Source organism: Salvelinus namaycush, chromosome 21, assembly GCF_016432855.1.
Source record: "Salvelinus namaycush isolate Seneca chromosome 21, SaNama_1.0, whole genome shotgun sequence".
NCBI lineage: Eukaryota > Metazoa > Chordata > Actinopteri > Salmoniformes > Salmonidae > Salvelinus > Salvelinus namaycush.
The window spans coordinates 45,701,337-45,727,113 of NC_052327.1; the positions used below are offsets into that span (position 1 = coordinate 45,701,337).

Consider the following 25,777-nt stretch of genomic DNA (forward strand, 5'->3'; position numbering starts at 1 on the left):
ATCATCACAGTGAGGTCATAACTTATCGTTAATGCAGCAATGATTCATCTCAATAAAGTTAAATGGAGCATGTGACTGATTTGATTGATTAGGAAGTTTTTTGCTTCCAGTATTTCTGAAGCACCGCAGACACACACACCAGTCAAATAGATTAAACATTCATTAAAAATGTTACTTCTGCCTCTGTGTATCCTCAGAGTAATTAAGGAAACGTAAATTAAAGTAAAGCAAATTAGAGAAAAGTAAATTAGAGAAAAGTTTGAAACGAGTCTTTTTGCTTCAGAGGCTCTGAGAGATGCTCAAGGGAATGTGAGTTTGTGTGCTTCGTTCACGGGTCTGTCTCAGCCCCTAACTGACTGTTTGCCTGAGAGGAGATGTGGTCTAGTTACTGAGGTCACCTTAGGTCAGTCTTGGACTCAGAGTCATGTCTATCGCTGTCAGACACATCAGGGCTGGAACAGAGTGGAAAGTTTAAAGTATCAAATAGGACTACAGGACTAAGCGGGACAAGACAGAACTAGATGGGATCTATCGAGTTGGTTAGAAACAAGTCAGGCTATTGTGCAGAGGATGTCTGCTTTTGCTAGTTACCTCAGGGTTGTATTCATTAGGGCAAGCAATGTAAAACTTTTTTTAAAGGTTTCGCAATGGAAAACAGAAATGAAAGTTTCTTATTGGAAAAGTCCAAGTAAGCCTTCCCTGTTTCTGTATGTTTATTATGTTTGGTGCCTAATGAATACGACCCAGCACTCCTTTAGATTCCCCCCTTTAGCTGCTTGTCTTTGCTGCATAGACTAGCATTTTAATGGCTTCATATCTCTCTCCCCTGAACCTCCCCAATGACTTCCCAGGTGCCAAACACAGTGCACAAGTACCCCTCAGTCAACCCCGAAACGCGCCTGGGAACACCACTCACTTTCGCCGTGTTACACGGACATGTCCCTGTCGTGCAGGTAGTGACGTCATCCTTTTTCACCTCACTGTGTTTTCTGTCTGTTCACCTCCCATTGTGTATAGTGTCAGGTAGGGTGGGGGTCAATTCAGAAAATTCAGGAAGTTAACTGAAATAATCTTTTCATTTAATAGCAATGAGAAAAATTGGAACTGGAAGCTTGGTTTACTTCCTGAATTGACTGAATTGAAATGGAATTGACCCCAATCCTGGTGTCATGGTTATTATTATCATGACTTATAAATGGTCATAATAATGGCTAAAATGTGTTTTCTCCTTAATCCTATGAATGTTGTGTCTATTGAATGTCATTGAATGCTGAGTGAACTGAGCTTGAAAACTCAATGTAAACTGGTTCAAATGGAAACACTCAATACATTTAGGAGTGTTCGTCCCATTTTATTGTCAGAAAAGTACGAGCTGATTCTCTACTTCCGTCTTTCAGTGTGCACGCAATGTATTAACTTAGTGGAAACAGGACAATCTGTTTGTCCCCGTTGCTAATGGTTATCAAGCACAATGGACCAACATCGCAATGATTTTTCCACTGAACTGCTAGAACTAATTACTTCTACATCTCAAATGAAAAGGTGTAGCAGCACTTTTTCCACAGCCTCATGGAAGGGTTTTGGAAGGACATGGAAATCACATGGCTGAAAGCAGAAAAACAGCATTTGTGGTTGAATAAATACTGATTTAGTGTCCAGGCTTTTTGGGGTAGAACTGTCCCTAAGCTGCCTCCCCCCCTGCCCTCCATAGCTGCTCCTGGATGCCCGGGCCAACGTAGAGGGCTCCCTACAGGACGGTATGGAGAACTACACAGAGACCCCGCTACAGCTTGCCTCCGCTGCAGGTACACTATGCACTATGCAGATCTAGAAGATGTAGCATACACATACTGTACACACAGACACCTAGCAGATATAGGCAGACTAGCTGAGATGTTCATGGACAGACACACACAACATCCACAATAAACCACCTTCATACACACATTCTCAGTTCAACTTGACCCTCAACTAATATAGTATATATTGACCTCTTCCCCAGGTAACTTTGAGCTGGTCAGTTTGCTGTTGGAGAGAGGAGCAGACCCCATGGTGGGAACAGTGTATCGTAACGGTATCTCTACTGCCCCTCATGGAGACATGAACTCCTACAGTCTAGCAGCAGCACATGGACACAGGTAACACGGACTATACTCACAACACACGACAATGAGCAAGAAATTATAGGTAGAGAGAAAACATATCTCTCTCTCGCGAACACACACACATACCCCCCCCCCCCCCCCCCACACACACATGTCACTATACATTTAACATCATAGCTTCCCTGCATTATCACTACATTATCACCACTATCACTACTATCACATATCTCTGTCTGCTATCCTCCCCATAAAGGAACGTGTTCCGCAAGCTGCTGTCCCAGACGGAGAAGGGGAAAGGGGACGTGCTGTCCCTGGAGGAGATCCTTGCCGAGGGGACAGAGGAAGAAAGGGGCCTGGAGGAGAGGAACCCCTCCCAGCTGGACCTGGTCCGGACAGGCAAGGCCAAGCTCAAGGCCCTGAGAGAGGCCATGTACCACAGCTCTGAACACGGACATGTGGATATCACCATCGACATACGCAGCCTGGGTTAGTACATACTTTAGTAACACTTTATAGTCTATCTACAGCAGGGGTGGGCAATTCCAGTCCTTGAGGGCCTGATTGGTGTCACAGTTTTGCCCCAGCTCCAGCTATCACACCTGACTCCAATAATCACCTAGTCATGATCTTCAGTTTAGAATGCAATTTGATTAATCAGCCGTGTTTGTTAGGGATGGAGTTAAAGTGTGACATCAATCAGGCCTCGAGGACTGGAGTTGTCCACCCCTGAACTACAGTATAGATCAGTGGTGGCTGGTGGGACTTTAAATCAGAGGACAGGTTAATGGCTGGAATGGACTAAATGGAATGGTATCAAATGCATGGTTTCCATGAGTTAGACACCATTCCATTAATTCAATTCCAGACATTACTATGAGCTGTCCTTCCATCACCAGCCTCCTCTGGTATAGAGGCTCAATAACCAAGACCAGATTAGTAACATGTTGAGATGCCAACTGCATGTCTGTGGACTTGCAACAGGGAACGATATATAGACGTTCACCTCATCAACCATGGACTTAGTTTCAGGTCAACTGCATATTTGTAAACAACATGTACTTTCTTTAGGTCTTCACAATGCAGTAATTACAGTATAGATATGCGCAGCCTTTTGTCAGTATAATAGCTATACATTCAGGTCTGACCTATACATTGTAATCTAAGAGATCCATATTGCCGTGGCCATTCGCTTGCATTCCAGTCACATGGAGCAAACTATAGATGTTCTGCCTGTGTTGTTGTTGTTTTTCCAATGGAATGAAGGCCGGCTGTTTGTGTAGCAACCTTGTGTTTTTTTTCCATTTGTCTCCTCATTCCACTAAGGTCTGTTAGTGTGTTCTCACCATATTATATTTATTATAGTTTTGTTGACAAGATATATTGCTGGCAATATTAACAATGGGAATCAATGTAAGCAGGCGGGAGGAGTTGGAAGCAGACAGGAACATTCTAGCTAATGAGATGGCAGATTTACATGTGAACAACAGGCACGACTCTGATGTAAAGTGTTTTTTCTCAAAGTTGGCGGAATGTCAAGTGTGTGTGTAGATGTAAACATCTCTGTGTGTGTAGATGTAATCATCTCTGTGTGTGTAGATGTAAACATCTCTGTGTGTGTAGATGTAAACATCTCTGTGTGTGTAGATGTAATCATTTCTGTGTGTGTATGTGTCTCAGGGGTCCCCTGGACACTGCACACCTGGCTGGAGTCTCTGCGGACGTGTTTCCTGCAACATCGGAGACCACTGATCCAGGGCCTGCTCAAGGAGTTCAGCTGTATTGAGGAGGAGGAGTACACACAGGAGCTCATCACCCACGGCCTGCCACTCTTGTTTCAGATCCTACGAGCCAGCAAGGTGACTGGATATCATGGCCTGTATTCAAAAAGTGTCTCAGACAATTGCTGATCTAGGATCAGGTCCCCCATCTTATTCATTATAATCTTAAAGGCAAAATGTATTCTAAATCTGAATTGGGCACACATCTAACTTTCTACATTCAGCTTTTTTCCGTATCCATATCCCACTTTCTTCAACTTTCAACTGTATTGGTTGCATTGGGAAATTGGTCACATACAAAATAAACGTAGAGATAAGAGGAATTTCAGAGGGAATACACAATGTGAAGCATGCTGTCAGATCCCAACATCCCCTGTTCTTCTTTACCTCCATATCTGTCTCTTCTTTCTCTCCTGACAGTGAAGATAAACATGTCTTCTTTCTGCTTCACAACCATACCCTTAAGAAGGAACCTATGGACATTCTTATTCCCCTTTATAGAAACATGGCCTACTCGCTTGGCTCAGTCTCCTCTGCATTCCTATGAGCCCTGGTCAACAGTAGTACACTAAATCGAGAATAGGCTGGCATTTGGAACATGACCCATTTGTCTTATTGTGATTATATAATGCAGCCCTCAGCTCCACACTGACTGGCGGAACCCCCCAGGCCCAAACCATTTCAATTAGTGCATTGATTTATGATTTATGCCCTCTGCTTCTAAATTGTACCCATTCTTCAAACCCCACCCATCTCTATTTATCCCCTCAAGATTCACTGCAGCATTAGATCCAACATAATACCTCAATAATATATTAGAACAGTTCAATGCCTTTTCTTATATCAACTAACTGTTGGCCTGTCATGTAGTTGCGTTTGTGCATTATTACTGAGAGGGAGCAGATGAACACACACATATGCATGGACACTCACACACACACATGCACACCCACGCATACACACACACACATACATACACACACACACACATACACATAAATACACAAACACAGACAAATGTACAAACACACAAAGCCCCCGCCACACACCGGCCTCTCCTGTCCCATTCCAGCAGCTGCCCTTGTCCCTGTCAGGGTTGATCTATGGCAGAGGCAGTGATACCTACTCTATGAGACGCCAGGGACCCCCGTCACTGTTTGTCCTGTCATATCCCCGCTAATGATGTGTGACTTCAAGGTAGAGAACGTTCATCTTCCTCTAGCCAGACTGTGTGTGTAACAGTCTATTTACACCTCCTTGTTTAACACACACACACAAAGGGCAGACTGATGCACAACAGAGAGTAACACTGAGAAGATGTGTATGTTTTCATGTTCAGGATGTGATATGAGAAATGTGGACTTATTCTATAAAGGGGACTTGTTATTATGTTCTCCATACTGGTGTGGCACACAATACATTATAGCACCAGTTACTGCAAAATGAGGGTTTTATTCAGTCCATCAACAAGTGTGGGTCTGTTACGTTGGGTCCTCTGTGGTCTGCAGATGTTATTTTTCATCCTTCTGAAAGCAACACTAGATAATCTACTCACTGATTGACTGTGAACACCGGTGCTTGTTTAATCAGCAGCCTTTGTGACTTGACCTACTGGGCAATGTGGAAGTGAATGTGGTAATAGATACCTGTACCTGCCTTTATCTATATTGTGTGTATGGAGTGTATAAAACCTGTCTGATATCTAACTCCCCTGTATTCCCTCTCCATATCTGCGATGTTCCAGAATGAGGTGATCAGCCAGCAGCTGTCTCTGATCTTCACCCAGTGCTACGGGCCGTACCCCATCCCCAAACTCTCCGAGATCAAGAGGAAACAGACCTCACGCCTGGGTGAGCAGGAGAAGAAGGATTAGGTCTTATTGCTTAGTAGTAAAAGTTAGATTTCTGCTATGGAGCACGTCATACATAACACTGCACTGATTCACATCAGCATAGACAAATGCTCCATTTAGTGGCCAAAGATGGTCATAAACTAGAAATTCAGAAGTGAGCTGCAATAAAATAGATGATGAATCTGCCTTCCAGATCCTCATTTCCTAAACAACAAGGAGATGTCAGATGTGACCTTCTTGGTGGAGGGGAAGCCATTCTACGCCCACAAAGTCCTGCTCTTCACCGCCTCTGGCAGGTCAGAACACTTCTCTCTCTCTCTCTCTCTCACACACACACACAAACACACACACACACACACACACACACACACACACACACACACACACACACACACACACACACACACACACACACACACACACACACACACACACACACACACACACACACACACACACACACGCACACACACACACAGGCCAGTTTCCCTGGACACTGATTAAGCCTAGTCCTGGACTAAAACACACTAATCTAGGAAGGTGTTAAACTGCATCTGGGTATATTCCTACTTTCCCCCTAATAGGGACTTATGTAGATCTGAAATGATTGGATAAGTAGAAGAAATATGGTATAAATTCCACCTTAACTATCTGCAGGCAAGTGAGGGCAACTACCCATACATAACTCATGTTCCCAACTACCCTTACATAACTCCTTTTCCCAACTACCCTTACATAACTCATGTTCCCAACTACCCTTTCATAACTCCTGTCCCCAACTACCCTTACATAACTCATGTTCCCAACTACCCTTACATAACTCATGTTCCCAACTACCCTTACATAACTCCTGTTCCCAACTACCCTTACATAACTCCTGTTCCCAACTACCCTTACATAACTCCTGGTCCCAACTACCATTACATAACTCATGTTCCCAACTACCCTTACATAACTCATTTTCCCAACTACCCTTTCATAACTCCTGTCCCCAACTACCCTTTCATAACTCCTGTTCCCAACTAACCATACATAACTCATGTTCCCAACTACCCTTACATAACTCCTGTTCCCAACTACCCTTACATAACTCCTGTTCCCAACTACCCTTACATAACTCCTGTTCCCAACTACCCTTACATAACTCCTGTTCCCAACTACCCTTTCATAACTCCTGTTCCCAACTACCCTTACATAACTCATGTTCCCAACTACCTTACATAACTCCTGTTCCCAACTACCCTTACATAACTCCTGTTCCCAACTACCCTTACATAACTCCTGTTCCCAACTACCCTTACATAACTCCTGTTCCCAACTACCCTTACATAACTCATGTTCCCAACTACCCATACATAACTCCTGTTCCCAACTACCCATACATAACTCCTGTTCCCAACTACCCATACATAACTCCTGTTCCCAACTACCCATACATAACTCCTGTTCCCAACTACCCATACATAACTCCTGTTCCCAACTACCCTTACATAACTCATGTTCCCAACTACCCTTACATAACTCCTGTTCCCAACTACCCTTACATAACTCCTGTTCCCAACTACCCTTACATAACTCCTGTTCCCAACTACCCATACATAACTCCTGTTCCCAACTACCCATACATAACTCCTGTTCCCAACTACCCATACATAACTCCAGTCCCCAACTACCCATACATAACTCCTGTTCCCAACTACCCATACATAACTCCTGTTCCCAACTACCCATACATAACTCATGTTCCCAACTACCCTTACATAACTCCTGTTCCCAACTACCCATACATAACTCCTGTTCCCAACTACCCATACATAACTCCTGTTCCCAACTACCCATACATAACTCCTGTTCCCAACTACCCATACATAACTCCTGTTCCCAACTACCCATACATAACTCCTGTTCCCAACTACCCATACATAACTCCTGTTCCCAACTACCCATACATAACTCCTGTTCCCAACTACCCATACATAACTCCTGTTCCCAACTACCCATACATAACTCATGTTCTCAACTACCCATACATAACTCATGTTCCCAACTACCGATACATAACTCATGTTCCCAACTACCCATACATAACTCCAGTTCCCAACTATCCATACATAACTCATGTTCCCGACTACCCATACATAACTCATGTTCCCAACTACCCTTACATAACTCCTGTTCCCAACTACCCTTACATAACTCCTGTTCCCAACTACCCATACATAACTCATGTTCCCAACTACCCTTATATAACTCCTGTTCCCAACTACCCTTACATAACTCATGTTCCCGACTACCCATACATAACTCCTGTTCCCAACTACCCATACATAACTCATGTGCCCAACTACCCTTACATAACTCCTGTTCCCAACTACCCTTACATAACTCCTGTTCCCAACTACCCATACATAACTCCTGTTCCCAACTACCCATACATAACTCCTGTTCCCAACTACCCATACATAACTCCTGCTCCCAACTACCCTTACATAACTCCTGTTCCCAACTACCCATATATAACTCCTGTTCCCAACTACCCATACATAACTCCTGTTCCCAACTACCCTTACATAACTCCTGTTCCCAACTACCCTTTCATAACTCCTGTTCCCAACTACCCATACATAACTCCTGTTCCCAACTACCCATACATAACTCCTGTTCCCAACTACCCTTATATAACTCCTGTTCCCAACTACCCATACATAACTCCTGTTCCCAACTACCCTTTCATAACTCCTGTTCCCAACTACCCTTTCAAAACTCCTGTTCCCAACTACCCTTACATAACTCCTGTTCCCAACTACCCTTACATAACTCCAGTTCCCAACTACCCATACATAACTCCTGTCCCCAACTACCCTTTCATAACTCCTGTTCCCAACTACCCTTTCATAACTCCTGTTCCCAACTACCCTTATATAACTCCTGTTCCCAACTACCCTTTCATAACTCCTGTTCCCAACTACCCTTATATAACTCCTGTTCCCAACTACCCTTTCATAACTCCTGTTCCCAACTACCCTTTCATAACTCCTGTTCCCAACTACCCTTTCATAACTCCTGTTCCCAACTACCCATACATAACTCCTGTTCCCAACTACCCATACATAACTCCTCTTCCCAACTACCCTTTCATAACTCCTGCTCCCAACTACCCATACATAACTCCTGTTCCCAACGACCCATACATAACTCCTGTTCCCAACTACCCATACATAACTCCTGTTCCCAACTACCCTTACATAACTCCTGTTCCCAACTACCCTTTCATAACTCCTGTTCCCAACTACCCTTTCATAACTCCTATTCCCAACTACCCTTACATAACTCCTGTTCCCAACTACCCTTACATAACTCCTGTTCCCAACTACCCATACATAACTCATGTTCCCAACTACCCTTACATAACTCCTGGTCCCAACTACCCTTACATAACTCCTGTTCCCAACTACCCTTTCATAACTCCTGTTCCCAACTACCCTTACATAACTCCTGTTCCCAACTACCCTTTCATAACTCCTGTTCCCAACTACCCATACATAACTTCTGTTCCCAACTACCCATACATAACTCCTGTTCCCAACTACCCATACATAACTCCTGTTCCCAACTACCCATACATTACTCCTGTTCCCAACTACCCTTTCATAACTCCTGTTCCCAACTACCCTTTCATAACTCCTGTTCCCAACTACCCTTTCATAACTCCTGTTCCCAACTACCCTTACATAACTCCTGTTCCCAACTACCCATACATAACTCCTGTTCCGAACTACCCTTTCATAACTCCTGTTCCCAACTACCCTTTCATAACTCCTGTTCCCAACTACCCATACATAACTCCTGTTCCCAACTACCTTTACATAACTCCTGTTCCCAAATACCCATACATAACTCCTGCTCCCAACTACCCTTTCATAACTCCTGTTCCCAACTACCCTTACATAACTCCTGTTCCCAACTACCCATACATAACTCCTGATCCCAACTACCCATACATAACTCATGTTCCCAACTACCCATACATAACTCATGTTCCCAACTACCCATACATAACTCCTGTTCCCAACTACCCATACATAACTCCTGTTCCCAACTACCCATACATAACTCCTGTTCCCAACTACCCATACATAACTCCTGTTCCCAACTACCCATACATAACTCATGTTCTCAACTACCCATACATAACTCATGTTCCCAACTACCGATACATAACTCATGTTCCCAACTACCCATACATAACTCCAGTTCCCAACTATCCATACATAACTCATGTTCCCGACTACCCATACATAACTCATGTTCCCAACTACCCTTACATAACTCCTGTTCCCAACTACCCTTACATAACTCATGTTCCCGACTACCCATACATAACTCCTGTTCCCAACTACCCATACATAACTCATGTGCCCAACTACCCATACATAACTCATGTTCCCAACTACCCTTACATAACTCCTGTTCCCAACTACCCTTACATAACTCCTGTTCCCAACTACCCATACATAACTCCTGTTCCCAACTACCCATACATAACTCCTCTTCCCAACTACCCTTACATAACTCCTGTTCCCAACTACCCTTTCATAACTCCTGTTCCCAACTACCCTTACATAACTCCTGTTCCCAACTACCCTTACATAACTCCTGTTCCCAACTACCCATATATAACTCCTGTTCCCAACTACCCTTTCATAACTCCTGTTCCCAACTACCCTTTCAAAACTCCTGTTCCCAACTACCCTTACATAACTCCTGTTCCCAACTACCCATACATAACTCCTGTCCCCAACTACCCTTTCATAACTCCTGTTCCCAACTACCCTTTCATAACTCCTGTTCCCAACTACCCTTATATAACTCCTGTTCCCAACTACCCTTTCATAACTCCTGTTCCCAACTACCCTTTCATAACTCCTGTTCCCAACTACCCTTTCATAACTCCTGTTCCCAACTACCCTTACATAACTCCTGTTCCCAACTACCCATACATAACTCCTGTTCCCAACTACCCTTTCATAACTCCTGTTCCCAACTACCCTTACATAACTCCTGTTCCCAACTACCCTTACATAACTCCTGTTCCCAACTACCCATATATAACTCCTGTTCCCAACTACCCATACATAACTCCTGTTCCCAACTACCCTTACATAACTCCTGTTCCCAACTACCCTTACATAACTCCTGTTCCCAACTACCCATACATAACTCCTGTTCCCAACTACCCTTATATAACTCTTGTTCCCAACTACCCTTTCATAATTCCTGTTCCCAACTACCCTTTCATAACTCCTGTTCCCAACTACCCTTTCAAAACTCCTGTTCCCAACTACCCTTACATAACTCCTGTTCCCAACTACCCATACATAACTCCTGTCCCCAACTACCCTTTCATAACTCCTGTTCCCAACTACCCTTTCATAACTCCTGTTCCCAACTACCCTTATATAACTACTGTTCCCAACTACCCTTACATAACTCCTGTTCCCAACTACCCTTTCATAACTCCTGTTCCCAACTACCCTTTCATAACTCCTGTTCCCAACTACCCTTACATAACTCCTGTTCCCAACTACCCTTACATAACTCATGTTCCCAACTACCCATACATAACTCCTGTTCCCAACTACCCTTACATAACTCCTGGTCCCAACTACCCTTACATAACTCCTGTTCCCAACTACCCTTACATAACTCCTGTTCCCAACTACCCTTTCATAACTCCTGTTCCCAACTACCCATACATAACTTTTGTTCCCAACTACCCATACATAACTCCTGTTCCCAACTACCCATACATAACTCCTGTTCCCAACTACCCATACATTACTCCTGTTCCCAACTACCCTTATATAACTCCTTTTCCCAACTACCCTTTCATAACTCCTGTTCCCAACTACCCTTTCATAACTCCTGTTCCCAACTACCCTTTCATAACTCCTGTTCCCAACTACCCTTACATAACTCCTGTTCCCAACTACCCATACATAACTCCTGTTCCCAACTACCCTTTCATAACTCCTGTTCCCAACTACCCTTTCATAACTCCTGTTCCCAACTACCCTTTCATAACTCCTGTTCCCAACTACCCATACATAACTCCTGTTCCCAACTACCTTTACATAACTCCTGTTCCCAAATACCCATACATAACTCCTGTTCCCAACTACCCATACATAACTCCTGTTCCCAACTACCCATACATAACTCCTGTTCCCAACTACCCTTACATAACTCCTGTTCCCAACTACCCTTTCATAACTCCTGTTCCCAACTACCCTTTCATAACTCCTGTTCCCAACTACCCTTACATAACTCCTGTTACCAACTACCCTTACATAACTCATGTTCCCAACTACCCATACATAACTCCTGTTCCCAACTACCCTTACATAACTCCTGGTCCCAACTACCCTTACATAACTCCTGTTCCCAACTACCCTTACATAACTCCTGTTCCCAACTACCCTTTCATAACTCCTGTTCCCAACTACCCATACATAACTTCTGTTCCCAACTACCCATACATAACTCCTGTTCCCAACTACCCATACATAACTCCTGTTCCCAACTACCCATACATTACTCCTGTTCCCAACTACCCTTATATAACTCCTGTTCCCAACTACCCTTTCATAACTCCTGTTCCCAACTACCCTTTCATAACTCCTGTTCCCAACTACCCTTTCATAACTCCTGTTCCCAACTACCCTTACATAACTCCTGTTCCCAACTACCCATACATAACTCCTGTTCCCAACTACCCTTTCATAACTCCTGTTCCCAACTACCCTTTCATAACTCCTGTTCCCAACTACCCATACATAACTCCTGTTCCCAACTACCTTTACATAACTCCTGTTCCCAAATACCCATACATAACTCCTGTTCCCAACTACCCTTTCATAACTCCTGTTCCTAACTACCCTTACATAACTCCTGTTCCCAACTACCCATACATAACTCCTGTTCCCAACTACCCATACATAACTCCTGTTCCCAACTACCCTTTCATAACTCCTGCTCCCAACTACCCATACATAACTCCTGTTCCCAACTACCCATACATAACTCCTGTTCCCAACTACCCATACATAACTCCTGTTCCCAACTACCCATACATAACACCTGCTCCCAACTACCCTTTCATAACTCCTGTTCCCAACTACCCTTTCATAACTCCTGTTCCCAACTACCCTTTCATAACTCCTGTTCCCAACTACCCATACATAACTCCTGTTCCCAACTACCTTTACATAACTCCTGTTCCCAACTACCCATACATAACTCCTGTTCCCAACTACCCATACATAACTCCTGTTCCCAACTACCCTTACATAACTCCTGTTCCCAAATACCCTTTCATAACTCTTGTTCCCAACTACCCATACATAACTCATGTTCCCAACTACCCATACATAACTCCTGTTCCCAACTACCCTTACATAACTCCTGTTCCCAACTACCCTTACATAACTCCTGTTCCCAACTACCCATACATAACTCCTGTTCCCAACTACCCATACATAACTCCTCTTCCCAACTACCCTTACATAACTCCTGTTCCCAACTACCCTTTCATAACTCCTGTTCCCAACTACCCTTACATAACTCCTGTTCCCAACTACCCTTACATAACTCCTGTTCCCAACTACCCATATATAACTCCTGTTCCCAACTACCCTTTCATAACTCCTGTTCCCAACTACCCTTTCAAAACTCCTGTTCCCAACTACCCTTACATAACTCCTGTTCCCAACTACCCATACATAACTCCTGTCCCCAACTACCCTTTCATAACTCCTGTTCCCAACTACCCTTTCATAACTCCTGTTCCCAACTACCCTTATATAACTCCTGTTCCCAACTACCCTTTCATAACTCCTGTTCCCAACTACCCTTTCATAACTCCTGTTCCCAACTACCCTTTCATAACTCCTGTTCCCAACTACCCTTACATAACTCCTGTTCCCAACTACCCATACATAACTCCTGTTCCCAACTACCCTTTCATAACTCCTGTTCCCAACTACCCTTACATAACTCCTGTTCCCAACTACCCTTACATAACTCCTGTTCCCAACTACCCATATATAACTCCTGTTCCCAACTACCCATACATAACTCCTGTTCCCAACTACCCTTACATAACTCCTGTTCCCAACTACCCTTACATAACTCCTGTTCCCAACTACCCATACATAACTCCTGTTCCCAACTACCCTTATATAACTCTTGTTCCCAACTACCCTTTCATAACTCCTGTTCCCAACTACCCTTTCATAACTCCTGTTCCCAACTACCCTTTCAAAACTCCTGTTCCCAACTACCCTTACATAACTCCTGTTCCCAACTACCCATACATAACTCCTGTCCCCAACTACCCTTTCATAACTCCTGTTCCCAACTACCCTTTCATAACTCCTGTTCCCAACTACCCTTATATAACTCCTGTTCCCAACTACCCTTTCATAACTCCTGTTCCCAACTACCCTTTCATAACTCCTGTTCCCAACTACCCTTACATAACTCCTGTTCCCAACTACCCATACATAACTCCTGTTCCCAACTACCCTTTCATAACTCCTGTACCCAACTACCCATACATAACTCCTGTTCCCAACTACCCATACATAACTCATGTTCCCAACTACCCTTACATAACTCCTGTTCCCAACTACCCTTACATAACTCCTGTTCCCAACTACCCATACATAACTCCTGTTCCCAACTACCCATACATAACTCCTGTTCCCAACTACCCTTACATAACTCCTGTTCCCAACTACCCTTTCATAACTCCTGTTCCCAACTACCCTTTCATAACTCCTGTTCCCAACTACCCTTACATAACTCCTGTTCCCAACTACCCTTACATAACTCATGTTCCCAACTACCCATACATAACTCCTGTTCCCAACTACCCTTACATAACTCCTGGTCCCAACTACCCTTACATAACTCCTGGTCCCAACTACCCTTACATAACTCCTGTTCCCAACTACCCTTTCATAACTCCTGTTCCCAACTACCCATACATAACTTCTGTTCCCAACTACCCATACATAACTCCTGTTCCCAACTACCCATACATAACTCCTGTTCCCAACTACCCATACATTACTCCTGTTCCCAACTAACCTTATATAACTCCTTTTCCCAACTACCCTTTCATAACTCCTGTTCCCAACTACCCTTTCATAACTCCTGTTCCCAACTACCCTTTCATAACTCCTGTTCCCAACTACCCTTACATAACTCCTGTTCCCAACTACCCATACATAACTCCTGTTCCCAACTACCCTTTCATAACTCCTGTTCCCAACTACCCTTTCATAACTCCTGTTCCCAACTACCCTTTCATAACTCCTGTTCCCAACTACCCATACATAACTCCAGTTCCCAACTACCTTTACATAACTCCTGTTCCCAAATACCCATACATAACTCCTGTTCCCAACTACCCATACATAACTCCTGTTCCCAACTACCCTTACATAACTCCTGTTCCCAACTACCCTTTCATAACTCCTGTTCCCAACTACCCTTTCATAACTCCTGTTCCCAACTACCCTTACATAACTCCTGTTACCAACTACCCTTACATAACTCATGTTCCCAACTACCCATACATAACTCCTGTTCCCAACTACCCTTACATAACTCCTGGTCCCAACTACCCTTACATAACTCCTGTTCCCAACTACCCTTACATAACTCCTGTTCCCAACTACCCTTTCATAACTCCTGTTCCCAACTACCCATACATAACTTCTGTTCCCAACTACCCATACATAACTCCTGTTCCCAACTACCCATACATAACTCCTGTTCCCAACTACCCATACATTACTCCTGTTCCCAACTACCCTTATATAACTCCTGTTCCCAACTACCCTTTCATAACTCCTGTTCCCAACTACCCTTTCATAACTCCTGTTCCCAACTACCCTTTCATAACTCCTGTTCCCAACTACCCTTACATAACTCCTGTTACCAACTACCCATACATAACTCCTGTTCCCAACTACCCTTTCATAACTCCTGTTCCCAACTACCCTTTCATAACTCCTGTTCCCAACTACCCATACATAACTCCTGTTCCCAACTACCTTTACATAACTCCTGTTCCCAAATACCCATACATAACTCCTGTTCCCAACTACCCTTTCATAACTCCTGTTCCTAACTACCCTTACATAACTCCTGTTCCCAACTACCCATACATAACTCCTGTTCCCAACTACCCATACATAACTCCTGTTCCCAACTACCCTTTCATAACTCCTGCTCCCAACTACCCATACATAACTCCTGTTCCCAACTACCCATACATAACTCCTGTTCCCAACTACCCATACATAACTCCTGTTCCCAACTACCCATACATAACACCTGCTCCCAACTACCCTTTCATAACTCCTGTTCCCAACTACCCTTTCATAACTCCTGTTCCCAACTACCCTTTCATAACTCCTGTTCCCAACTACCCATACATAACTCCTGTTCCCAACTACCTTTACATAACTCCTGTTCCCAACTACCCATACATAACTCCTGTTCCCAACTACCCATACATAACTCCTGTTCCCAACTACCCTTACATAACTCCTGTTCCCAAATACTCTTTCATAACTCTTGTTCCCAACTACCCATACATAACTCATGTTCCCAACTACCCATACATAACTCCTGTTCCCAACTACCCATACATAACTCCTGTTCCCAACTACCCATACATAACTCCTGTTCCCAACTACCCTTACATAACTCCTGTTCCCAACTACCCATACACAACTCCAGTCCCCAACTACCCTTTCATAACTCCTGTTCCCAACTACCCTTTCATAACTCCTGGTCCCAACTACCCATACATAACTCATGTTCCCAACTACCCATACATAACTCCTGTTCCCAACTACCCTTTCATAACTCCTGTTCCCAAGTACCCATACATAACTCCTGTTCCCAACTACCCTTACATAACTCCTGTTCCCAACTACCCATACACAACTCCAGTCCCCAACTACCCATACATAACTCCTGTTCCCAACTACCCATACATAACTCCTGTTCCCAACTACCCTTACATAACTCCTGTTCCCAACTACCCATACACAACTCCTGTTCCCAACTACCCTTTCATAACTCATTTTCCCAACTACCCTTTCATATCTCCTGTTCCCAACTACCCATACATAACTCCTGTTCCCAACTACCCTTTCATAACTCCTGTTCCCAACTACCCATACATAACTCATGTTCCCAACTACCCTTACATAACTCCTGTTCCCAACTTCCCATACACAACTCCAGTCCCCAACTACACATACATAACTCCTGTCCCCAACTACCCTTACATAACTCCTGTTCCCAACTACCCATACACAACTCCAGTTCCCAACTACCCTTACATAACTCCTGTTCCCAACTACCCTTTCATAACTCCTGTTCCCAACTACCCATACATAACTCCTGTTCCCAACTACCCATACATAACTCCTGTTCCCAACTACCCATACACAACTCCAGTTCCCAACTACCCTTACATAACTCCTGTTCCCAACTTCCCTTACATAACTCCTGTTCCCAACTACCCTTTCATAACTCCTGTTCCCAACTACTCATACATAACTCCTGTTCCCAACTACCCATACACAACTCCAGTCCCCAACTACACATACATAACTCCTGTTCCCATCTACCCTTTCATAACTCCTGTTCCCAACTACCCTTACATAACTCCTGTTCCCAACTACCCATACACAACTCCAGTTCCCAACTACCCTTACATAACTCCTGTTCCCAACTTCCCTTACATAACTCCTGTTCCCAACTACCCTTTCATAACTCCTGTTCCCAACTACCCATACATAACTCCTGTTCCCAACTACCCTTACATAACTCCTGTTCCCAACTACCCTTACATAACTCCTGTTCCCAACTACCCTTTCATAACTCCTGTCCCAACTACCCATACATAACTCCTGTTCCCAACTACCCTTACACAACTCCAGTCCCCAACTACCCTTACATAACTCCTGTCCCAACTACCCATACATAACTCCTGTTCCCAACTACCATTACATAACTCCTGTTCCCAACTACCCTTTCATAACTCCTGTCCCAACTACCCTTTCATAACTCCTGTTCCCAACTACCCATACATAACTCCTGTCCCCAACTACCCATACATAACTCCTGTTCCCAACTACCATTACATAACTCCTGTTCCCAAATACCCATACATAACTCATGTTCCCAACTACCCTTACACAACTCCAGTCCCCAACTAACCTTACATAACTCCTGTCCCCAACTACCCTTACATAACTCCTGTCTCAATCAATCAAATCAATCAAATGTATTTGTCAAGCCCTTTTTACCATCAGCTGATGTCACAAAATGCTATACAGAAACCCAGCCTAAAACCCCAAACAGCAAGCAATGCAGATGCAGAAGCAGGGTGGCTAGGAAAAACTCACTAGAAAGGCAGGAACCTAGAAAGAAACCTAGAGAGGAACCAGGCTCTGAGAGGTGGCCAGTCCTCTTCTGGCTGTTCTGGTTGGAGATTATAACAGTATATGGCCATTAAGGCCAGAGGAGGAGAGAGAGAGATGGGAGAATTAGGGGGAGCAAATTTAAGTTCACACAGGACACCAGATAGGACAAGAGAATTACACCAGATAGGACAGATTGACCCTAGCCCCCCGGCACTTTGAAGAGACACACACAAAGGTACAGAGATATGCATACGCATACATTGTGATATTGTTTTATGGTGGTATTAAACATTTTGTATTGTAGATATGTAGTGGTGTAATAATGTTATATGATGTACTGTTTTATATTTTGTTTTATATGTAATGTAAGTGCTTTAATATGTTTGGACCTCAGGAAGAGTAGCTGCTGCCTTAGCAGCAGCTAATGGGGATCCTTAATAAATACATTATACAAATACATAGACTATTGCAGCATAGATACTGGAGGCTGAGACAGGGGGGGATCGGGGGACACTGTGGCCCTGTCCGACGATACCCCCGGACAGGGCCAACCAGGCAGGATATAACCCCACCCACTTTGCCCCCACACCACTAGAGGGATATCAACAGACCACCAACTTACTACCCTGAGACAAGGCTAAGTATAGCCCACAAAGATCTTCTCCACCGCACGAGCCTGAGAGGGCGCAAAACTGGACAGGAAGATCACGTCAGTGAATCAAGTCGAGATGAGTCTTCAGTAAAGACTTAAAGGTCGAGACCGAGTCTTCATCTCTCACATCGATAGGCAGACCATTCCATAAAAATTGAGCTTGATAGGAGAAAACCCTGCCTCCAGCTGTTTGGTTAGAAATTCTAAAGACAATAAGGAGGCCTGCGTCTTGTGACTTTAGCATACGTGTAGGTATGTGCGGCAGGACCAAATCGGAATGATACTGTAGGTAGGAGCAAGTCCATGCAATAGCAGTAAAACCTTGAAATCCTCCCTAGCCTTAACAGGAAGCCAGTGTAGAGGCTTGCACTGGAGTAATATGATAACATTTTGGGGTTGTAGTCAAGAGCTAACAGCTGTGTTTAGCACTAACTGAAGTTTATTAAGTGCTTTATCCAGGTAACCAGAGAGTAGAGCATTGCAGTAATGTAATCTAGAAGTGACAAAAGCATGGATTAGCTTTTCTGCATCATTTTTGGACAAAACGTTTCAGATTTTTGCAACATTACGAAGATGGGAAAAGCTGCCCATAAAATATTCTTGATATGTTCGTCAAAAGAGAGATCAGGGTCCAGAGTAATGCCGAGGTCCTTATTTGAGACAACTGTACAACCATCAAGATTAATTGTCAGATCAAACAGCAGATCTCTTTGTTTCTTGGGACCTAGAATTAGCATCTCAGTTTTGTCTGAGTTTTATTGTAATACATTTGCCGCCATTCACTTCCTTATGTCTGAAACACAGGCTTCCAGGGTAGGGAATTTTGGTGCCTTCCTCATGCTCCAGCAGGTATATTGCACTGGTCATCCCCAAAGCCAACACTTCCTTTGGCCGCCTTTCCTTCCAGTTCTCTGCTGCCAATGACTGTAACGAATTGCAAAAATCTCTGAATGTGGAGTCTTTTATCTCCCTCTCTAACTTTAAGCATCAGCTGTCAGAGCAGCTTACCGATCACTGTACCTGTACACAGCCAATCTGTAAATAGCACACCTGACTACCTCATCCCCATATTATTACTTAGCCTCTTGCTCTTTTGCACCCCAGTATCTCTACTTGCACATCATCATCTGCACATATATCACTCCAGTATTAATGCTAAGTTGTAATTATTTTCGGCTCTATGGCCCAACCTCCCTACTCTTCTATATTTGCACACACTGTACATAGATTCTTTCTATTTTTATTTTATTTTGTGTTATTGACTGTACGTTTGTTTATGTGTAACTCTGTGTTGTAGTTTTTGTCGCACTGCTATGCTTTATCTTGGCCAGGTCGCAGTTGTAAATGAGAACTTGTTCTCAACTGGCCTACCTGGTTAAATAAAGGTGAAATATTTTTTTTTTTTTAAATGTTTTATTCTCTCTCTGTCTTTCTTTCTCTCTGCTTAAGGTTTAAGTCTCTACTGGCGAACAGACCAGCTGCTGAAAACACATGTATTGAAATCAGCCACGTCAAATACAACATATTCCTGGTGCGTTCATAGACAAAACAACTATTCTGTTTACTTAGACATATGTTTTTCCCTTGCAATCTAATCAAATTGATACATGAATCAGACAACGGTGTGATAAATTCTCAAAGGGGAATGTTCATACAAAAAATACCCAGATTCTTTCCCATGACAGTGTAAATCCATTGGTAGGTTTGTTGTGTTGTGTGAATGTTGTGTAAACGTCAGTTCATTCGTACTGTTACAGCTGGTGATGCAATACCTCTACTGTGGTGGGACGGAGCATCTGCACATCAGAAACACAGAGGTTATGGAGGTAAGACTGTTAGTCCATTTGCCACGTTGTCAGTCGAGTCATGTTTTCTAAGATGTAATAAGACTTAGACCACTATACAGCTGGTTGAGAGAATGCCAAGAGTGTGCAAAGCTGTCACCAAGGCAACGGATGGCTACTTTGAAGAATCTAAATATCAAATATATTCTGATTTGTTTAACACTTTTTTGGTTACTACATGATTCCATATGTGTTATTTCATAGTTTTGATGTCTTCACAATTATTCTACAATGTAGAAAATAGTAAAAAATAAAGAAAAACCCTTGAATGAGTAGGTGTGTCCAAACTTTTGACTGGTACTGTAGATAGATGCATCCGTGTTCATAACCAATACAATTTAGATACTTCCTGATACAAGGTGGGCAGTCCCAGTTAGTGAAGAGCAGTATTACAGTCCAACAACATGTACTACTTAACCATAACAGGGTCATGTTACTAGCCTGGTGACTGGGCCGAGATCTGTGTCATTGTTACCATACAGCAGGATAAGGAAGCCTAAATAGATCTGGTGCCGGGCTATAATTGTCTTTTTTTCTGGTGTGTGCAGCTGCTGTCAGCGGCCAAGTTCTTCCAGCTGGAGGCGCTGCAGAGGCACTGTGAGATCATCTGCTCTAAGAACATCAACACAGAAACCTGTGTGGAGATCTACAGCCACACCAAGGTGAGGGGGTCGAGTTGAGAATGTGTTGTACAGCAGTATGGTGTGGGAGTCTGCTTGTGTATGTCTACTATCTATTCATGCACGTGTGTATGAGGCCGTGGGTGTGAGTTTGTGTGTGTGTGATCATGTTTAAACATATTTGCCTGTGCTTGCCTTTCTGCTCGGTGTTTGTGCCGTTTGCAGTGTGCACTGTAGGAATGCATGCAAATAAACATGTTTGATACACAGATTCTTAAGTAGATGTCTCCTTAATTAGTTTGTGCAGCACTGATGAGGGCATAGAAGCCGAAACGTATGCTCCTTTTACAATACAAAATGTTTAATACCACCATACAATAATATCACAATGTATGCGTATGCATGTCTCTGTACCTTTGTGTGTGTTCTTCTAGACCTTGCACTTGAACCTTTTGTATTCTTTTGAGCATGGATTAAATTAAGTATATTATTTTAGCATCTCTGCCTCCTTGAGTTATTCCTTTGTCATGGTTTGAGTGTGAGTACCTTTTGAACTCTACTGATACACAGATTCCTCTTGCAGTGTGTGTGTGTGCTTGCTTGTGTGCATGAACAAAAATGTATAGGTTTGGCATCCAACTCAAGCTAGACAACACTCAACTGTTCTCAAACCTTCTGCTCCATCAGTTCCTGGATGTCCCAGATTTGGCTGTCTACATCGAGGGCTACTTCCTGAAAAACATGGTGGTGCTGATTGAGCTGGAGCCCTTCAAAACATTGCTGTACGACACGCCTCCAGACAGTCCCGCCACCGACGTACTGCTGGACCTGGAGAAGACCCTGGGCATCCGCATCCAGTCCATCCACCTGTCCTCCTCCAAGGGCTCCATTGTCTGATTGGTTGATTTATTGAGCTGCTAATGGGACTGGAACTGTCTGTCTGTCCCCATTGACCCCAGTTCAACACATAGCTGTACTGAACCACACTCGACAGTGACACTTTTAAATTGCTTGCTGTGCTAACACGCCATTGCCATTCTCCTGCAGCCTACTGAGCTTTGGGCCGAGCACTTAGGCAAATGGACAGCTCTGGAACCCCAGAAATTGTGAAAAGGAGATTTTCATAGGGCTGAAGTAAAGCTGACTCATCACAGCAATAGTGGGACTATATCGCTGAGATGCAGTGAGGAATGTGTGTGTGTGTGTGTGTGTGTGTGTGTGTGTGTGTGTGTGTGTGTGTGTGTGTGTGTGTGTGTGTGTGTGTGTGTGTGTGTGTGTGTGTGTGTGTGTGTGTGTGTGTCTGGGATCATTCGTAAAGCCCCAGTCAACATTACTTCGCTCCTTGACATTAGTCTCCAGACTGCAGTCAGACCTGCCATTGTCCATATGTCTACTGGACAGAATCATTGTTGGTACTTTTCTCAGCATGGTTCTGCAATCCTACATAGCTTTATAGTCTATTTATAACTGGGCCTAGCCAAACTTAACATAAGAGCAGACCTGAGTTCAATATTATTTGAAATAAAATACTTTTAGCATTTGCTCTAGTCTGCCCGGGGTGTCAGATTGGTGCAGTTTGCACTTTTGTGACTATTCTATTGGTTCCATTGTGCCAAGCAAGCTCAATCACGCCTAGATAAAGTATTTAACATGATTTCGAATAGTATTTGAACCCTGGTCTGCTACATGTAAGAGTGATATGTGGATATACTGTATGTCATGTGGTAGTATGTTTTAAGGGACTCATGCAAAGGAGAGAGGCATTGGGAAATTCTTCAAGCTACGTTTGGGAAGCTGGAGAACAGAAAACACATTTCCTTCCTTCATCCTCTGTTAGAACTGTGTAAATATTGTGAATAAAACACAGAGCTATGGCTCCTCTTGTAAGTTAATGTATATATCCTACAGATGTTTCTTCTTCTCATGCGTCTACTCATTGGATATGGCTTTATAAAATGCTGTTCTTTTCAATGTGTTATCGTTCTGTATGTTTCAAGTTGCATGTCATGAGAATGACTGTTTTGCTTGTGTTCAGTTTGGTTTAAGAGTGGCATGAGACTTTAAGAGAGGAAGCAGGAACGGTAGAGGAGCGATATTGTCAGCATGTGTCTCTAAATGTGTAGACGTGTACTGGTGTCTTCATTTCAGGAGAGAACGGCTATGGGCCTGTATTCAAAAAGCGTCTCTGAGTGGGAGTGCTGATCTAGAATCAGGTTCCCATGTCTATAATCACATTCATTATGATCTAAAAGGATAAAACTGATCCAGCACGCCTACTCTGAGACACTTTATGGATAGGGGCCTAGTTCAAAAGATGATCAGGGTCTATCCTAAACCGGAGAAGCGTCATCTGTTGTGTTTTCCAGACATTGTGAAACTACATGTAAGTGTGACTTAATATCCGTTTCCTCCATAAAGATTAATATAAAGAATGATATGAATCCTCCCTAGATATCAACTGGTACAATTCTTGTCTCAAACAACAATCTCAACGATTTTTCCACTGTGAAACCTTAGTAAATGGTCTCCAGTTGTTGTTGGGACTTATGGATTTACCCTCTGGTGTTCTGTCATTAGCTGGATCCCTCATGGCGGAAGGTTTGGGAGTGGTCATGTGACATCATCACACACTTCACAAGCTGAACTACAGAGAATAAATTAGCTTTAGGTTGCAACCCAATTGTCCACCCTTCTCCCAAAGTGTGCACTTGCATACTTCTCGTCATGGATTTCACAGTGGTGGAAACTCCCTTCAGCCAATACTTACACCAATCCAACTGTTTTAAATCCATGACATGGAGTGTTCAAGTGCGGTCGGAAAAACAGGGAGAAGGTTGGAAAATCGGGATGTAGCATAAGAATACAATCCTGACAACTTTGTCTTGCTGCTAGGGAAAGGGGGATACGTAGTCACTTGCATTCAACTGAAATGTGTCTTCTGCATTTAACCCAACCCCTCTGAATCAGAGATGTGCGGGGGGCTGCCTTAATCAACGTCATCGGCACCCGGGGAGCATTTGTTGTTGGAGGTTAACTGCCTTGCTGAAGGGCAGAACGGCAGATTTTTCCACCTTGCTGGCTCAGGGATTCAAACCAGCAACCTTTTGCTCCTAACCGCTGGGCTACCTGCTACTGTTCAAACTTAACTGTGGTCAATAGATATGAATGTCTGTAGCCTAGAATCCAAACTGATATGCTCAGTTTCACTATGGTTTAACTTCATGAAAGGGAGCAAATCAGTTTGGATTCTGGGCTAATGAATGTCTACAGAGCACTGCTGAAGCCCTTGAGACAGTGCTCAATGCTGGGAACACATACAATGCACAGTGCAAATAATGCAGTATACAAACAGGATTAAGATATTATGAGCCATGGACCTCTTAGTGCCTAGAGGGAGAGAGATCAAGAGAAGACAAGTAGACAGAGAGAGGTAGGCAGCATTGGAGAAGGAGAGAAATAGAGAGAGTGACAGGCAGCTACTGTAGTCAGAGAGAAGAGAGTGAGAGAGCACTCAGATGAAGAAGAGAGATGAGCAAGTATAAGAAGAAGAGAGAATCAGTGCCATTGTGAATCAAGAATCTGTGGTTTTACTGGACAGGACACTACTAGCTGAATGAAACTGTTTCATCGTGGACTCCCAGCTTTACTCCTCTCTTTCACCATAGTGTTTTTTCCCTTGGCTGTTTATTAAAGGGACGGACTGTTTAGATTCATCTTGTGAATGTTATTTGTAATCTAATTCAGTCACCACTGTGCTAGGCACAGTGTTTGGCAAGCCAGGCCCACTTAGCTGCTACCACAGTACTGACACAGACAGACAGACAGACAGACAGACAGACAGACAGACAGACAGACAGACAGACAGACAGACAGACAGACAGACAGACAGACAGACAGACAGACAGACAGACAGTCAGTCAGTCAGTTTTTTTTTTCTACACGCCAGGTTAGCTTGCTCTGGGTTTTTTTTCTACACGCCAGGTTAGCTTGCTCTGGTTTTTTTTTCTACACGCCAGGTTAGCTTGCTCTGTTTTTTTTTTCTACACGCCAGGTTAGTTTGCTCTGTTTTTTTTTTCTACACGCCAGGTTAGTTTGCTCTGGGTTTTCTTTTCTACATGCCAGGTTAGTTTGCTCTGGGTTTTTTTTTCTACACGCCAGGTTAGTTTGCTCTGGTTTTTTTTTCTATTTGCAGGTGTGTACATTTATTGTTTATTTTTTATGATAGATGGATAACTGTCCTCTGGTATGACCTTAGGCACAGTGGTACTGTGTTGGACTACAGGCCTACAGATGTAGGATCTTAATTTGACCCAGATTGCTATGACAGGAAAATAATCCATCAGCAACAGAACATTTGAATTATTATGTGGATTATAATTATTGGACATTTTTGTAGGAGTTAATACATTTT

General features: G+C 43.4%; 1 protein-coding gene across 1 annotated transcript in view; it reads left to right on the forward strand.

Moving 5' to 3' along the window:
• Window positions 1-23,804, forward strand: part of LOC120065926 (ankyrin repeat and BTB/POZ domain-containing protein BTBD11-B-like) — a 137,937-nt gene extending 114,133 nt beyond the window's left edge. Inside the window, exons 7-17 of the mRNA XM_039016967.1 lie at window positions 852-953; window positions 1,712-1,805; window positions 2,003-2,138; window positions 2,359-2,591; window positions 3,783-3,961; window positions 5,628-5,733; window positions 5,929-6,031; window positions 20,352-20,433; window positions 20,660-20,728; window positions 21,295-21,408; window positions 22,054-23,804. Coding sequence (XP_038872895.1) covers window positions 852-953; window positions 1,712-1,805; window positions 2,003-2,138; window positions 2,359-2,591; window positions 3,783-3,961; window positions 5,628-5,733; window positions 5,929-6,031; window positions 20,352-20,433; window positions 20,660-20,728; window positions 21,295-21,408; window positions 22,054-22,263 — 1,428 coding nt within the window. The 3' untranslated portion in view covers window positions 22,264-23,804. The remainder of the gene's footprint in view (window positions 1-851; window positions 954-1,711; window positions 1,806-2,002; window positions 2,139-2,358; window positions 2,592-3,782; window positions 3,962-5,627; window positions 5,734-5,928; window positions 6,032-20,351; window positions 20,434-20,659; window positions 20,729-21,294; window positions 21,409-22,053) is intronic.
• The last annotated feature ends 1,973 nt before the right edge of the window (window positions 23,805-25,777 follow it).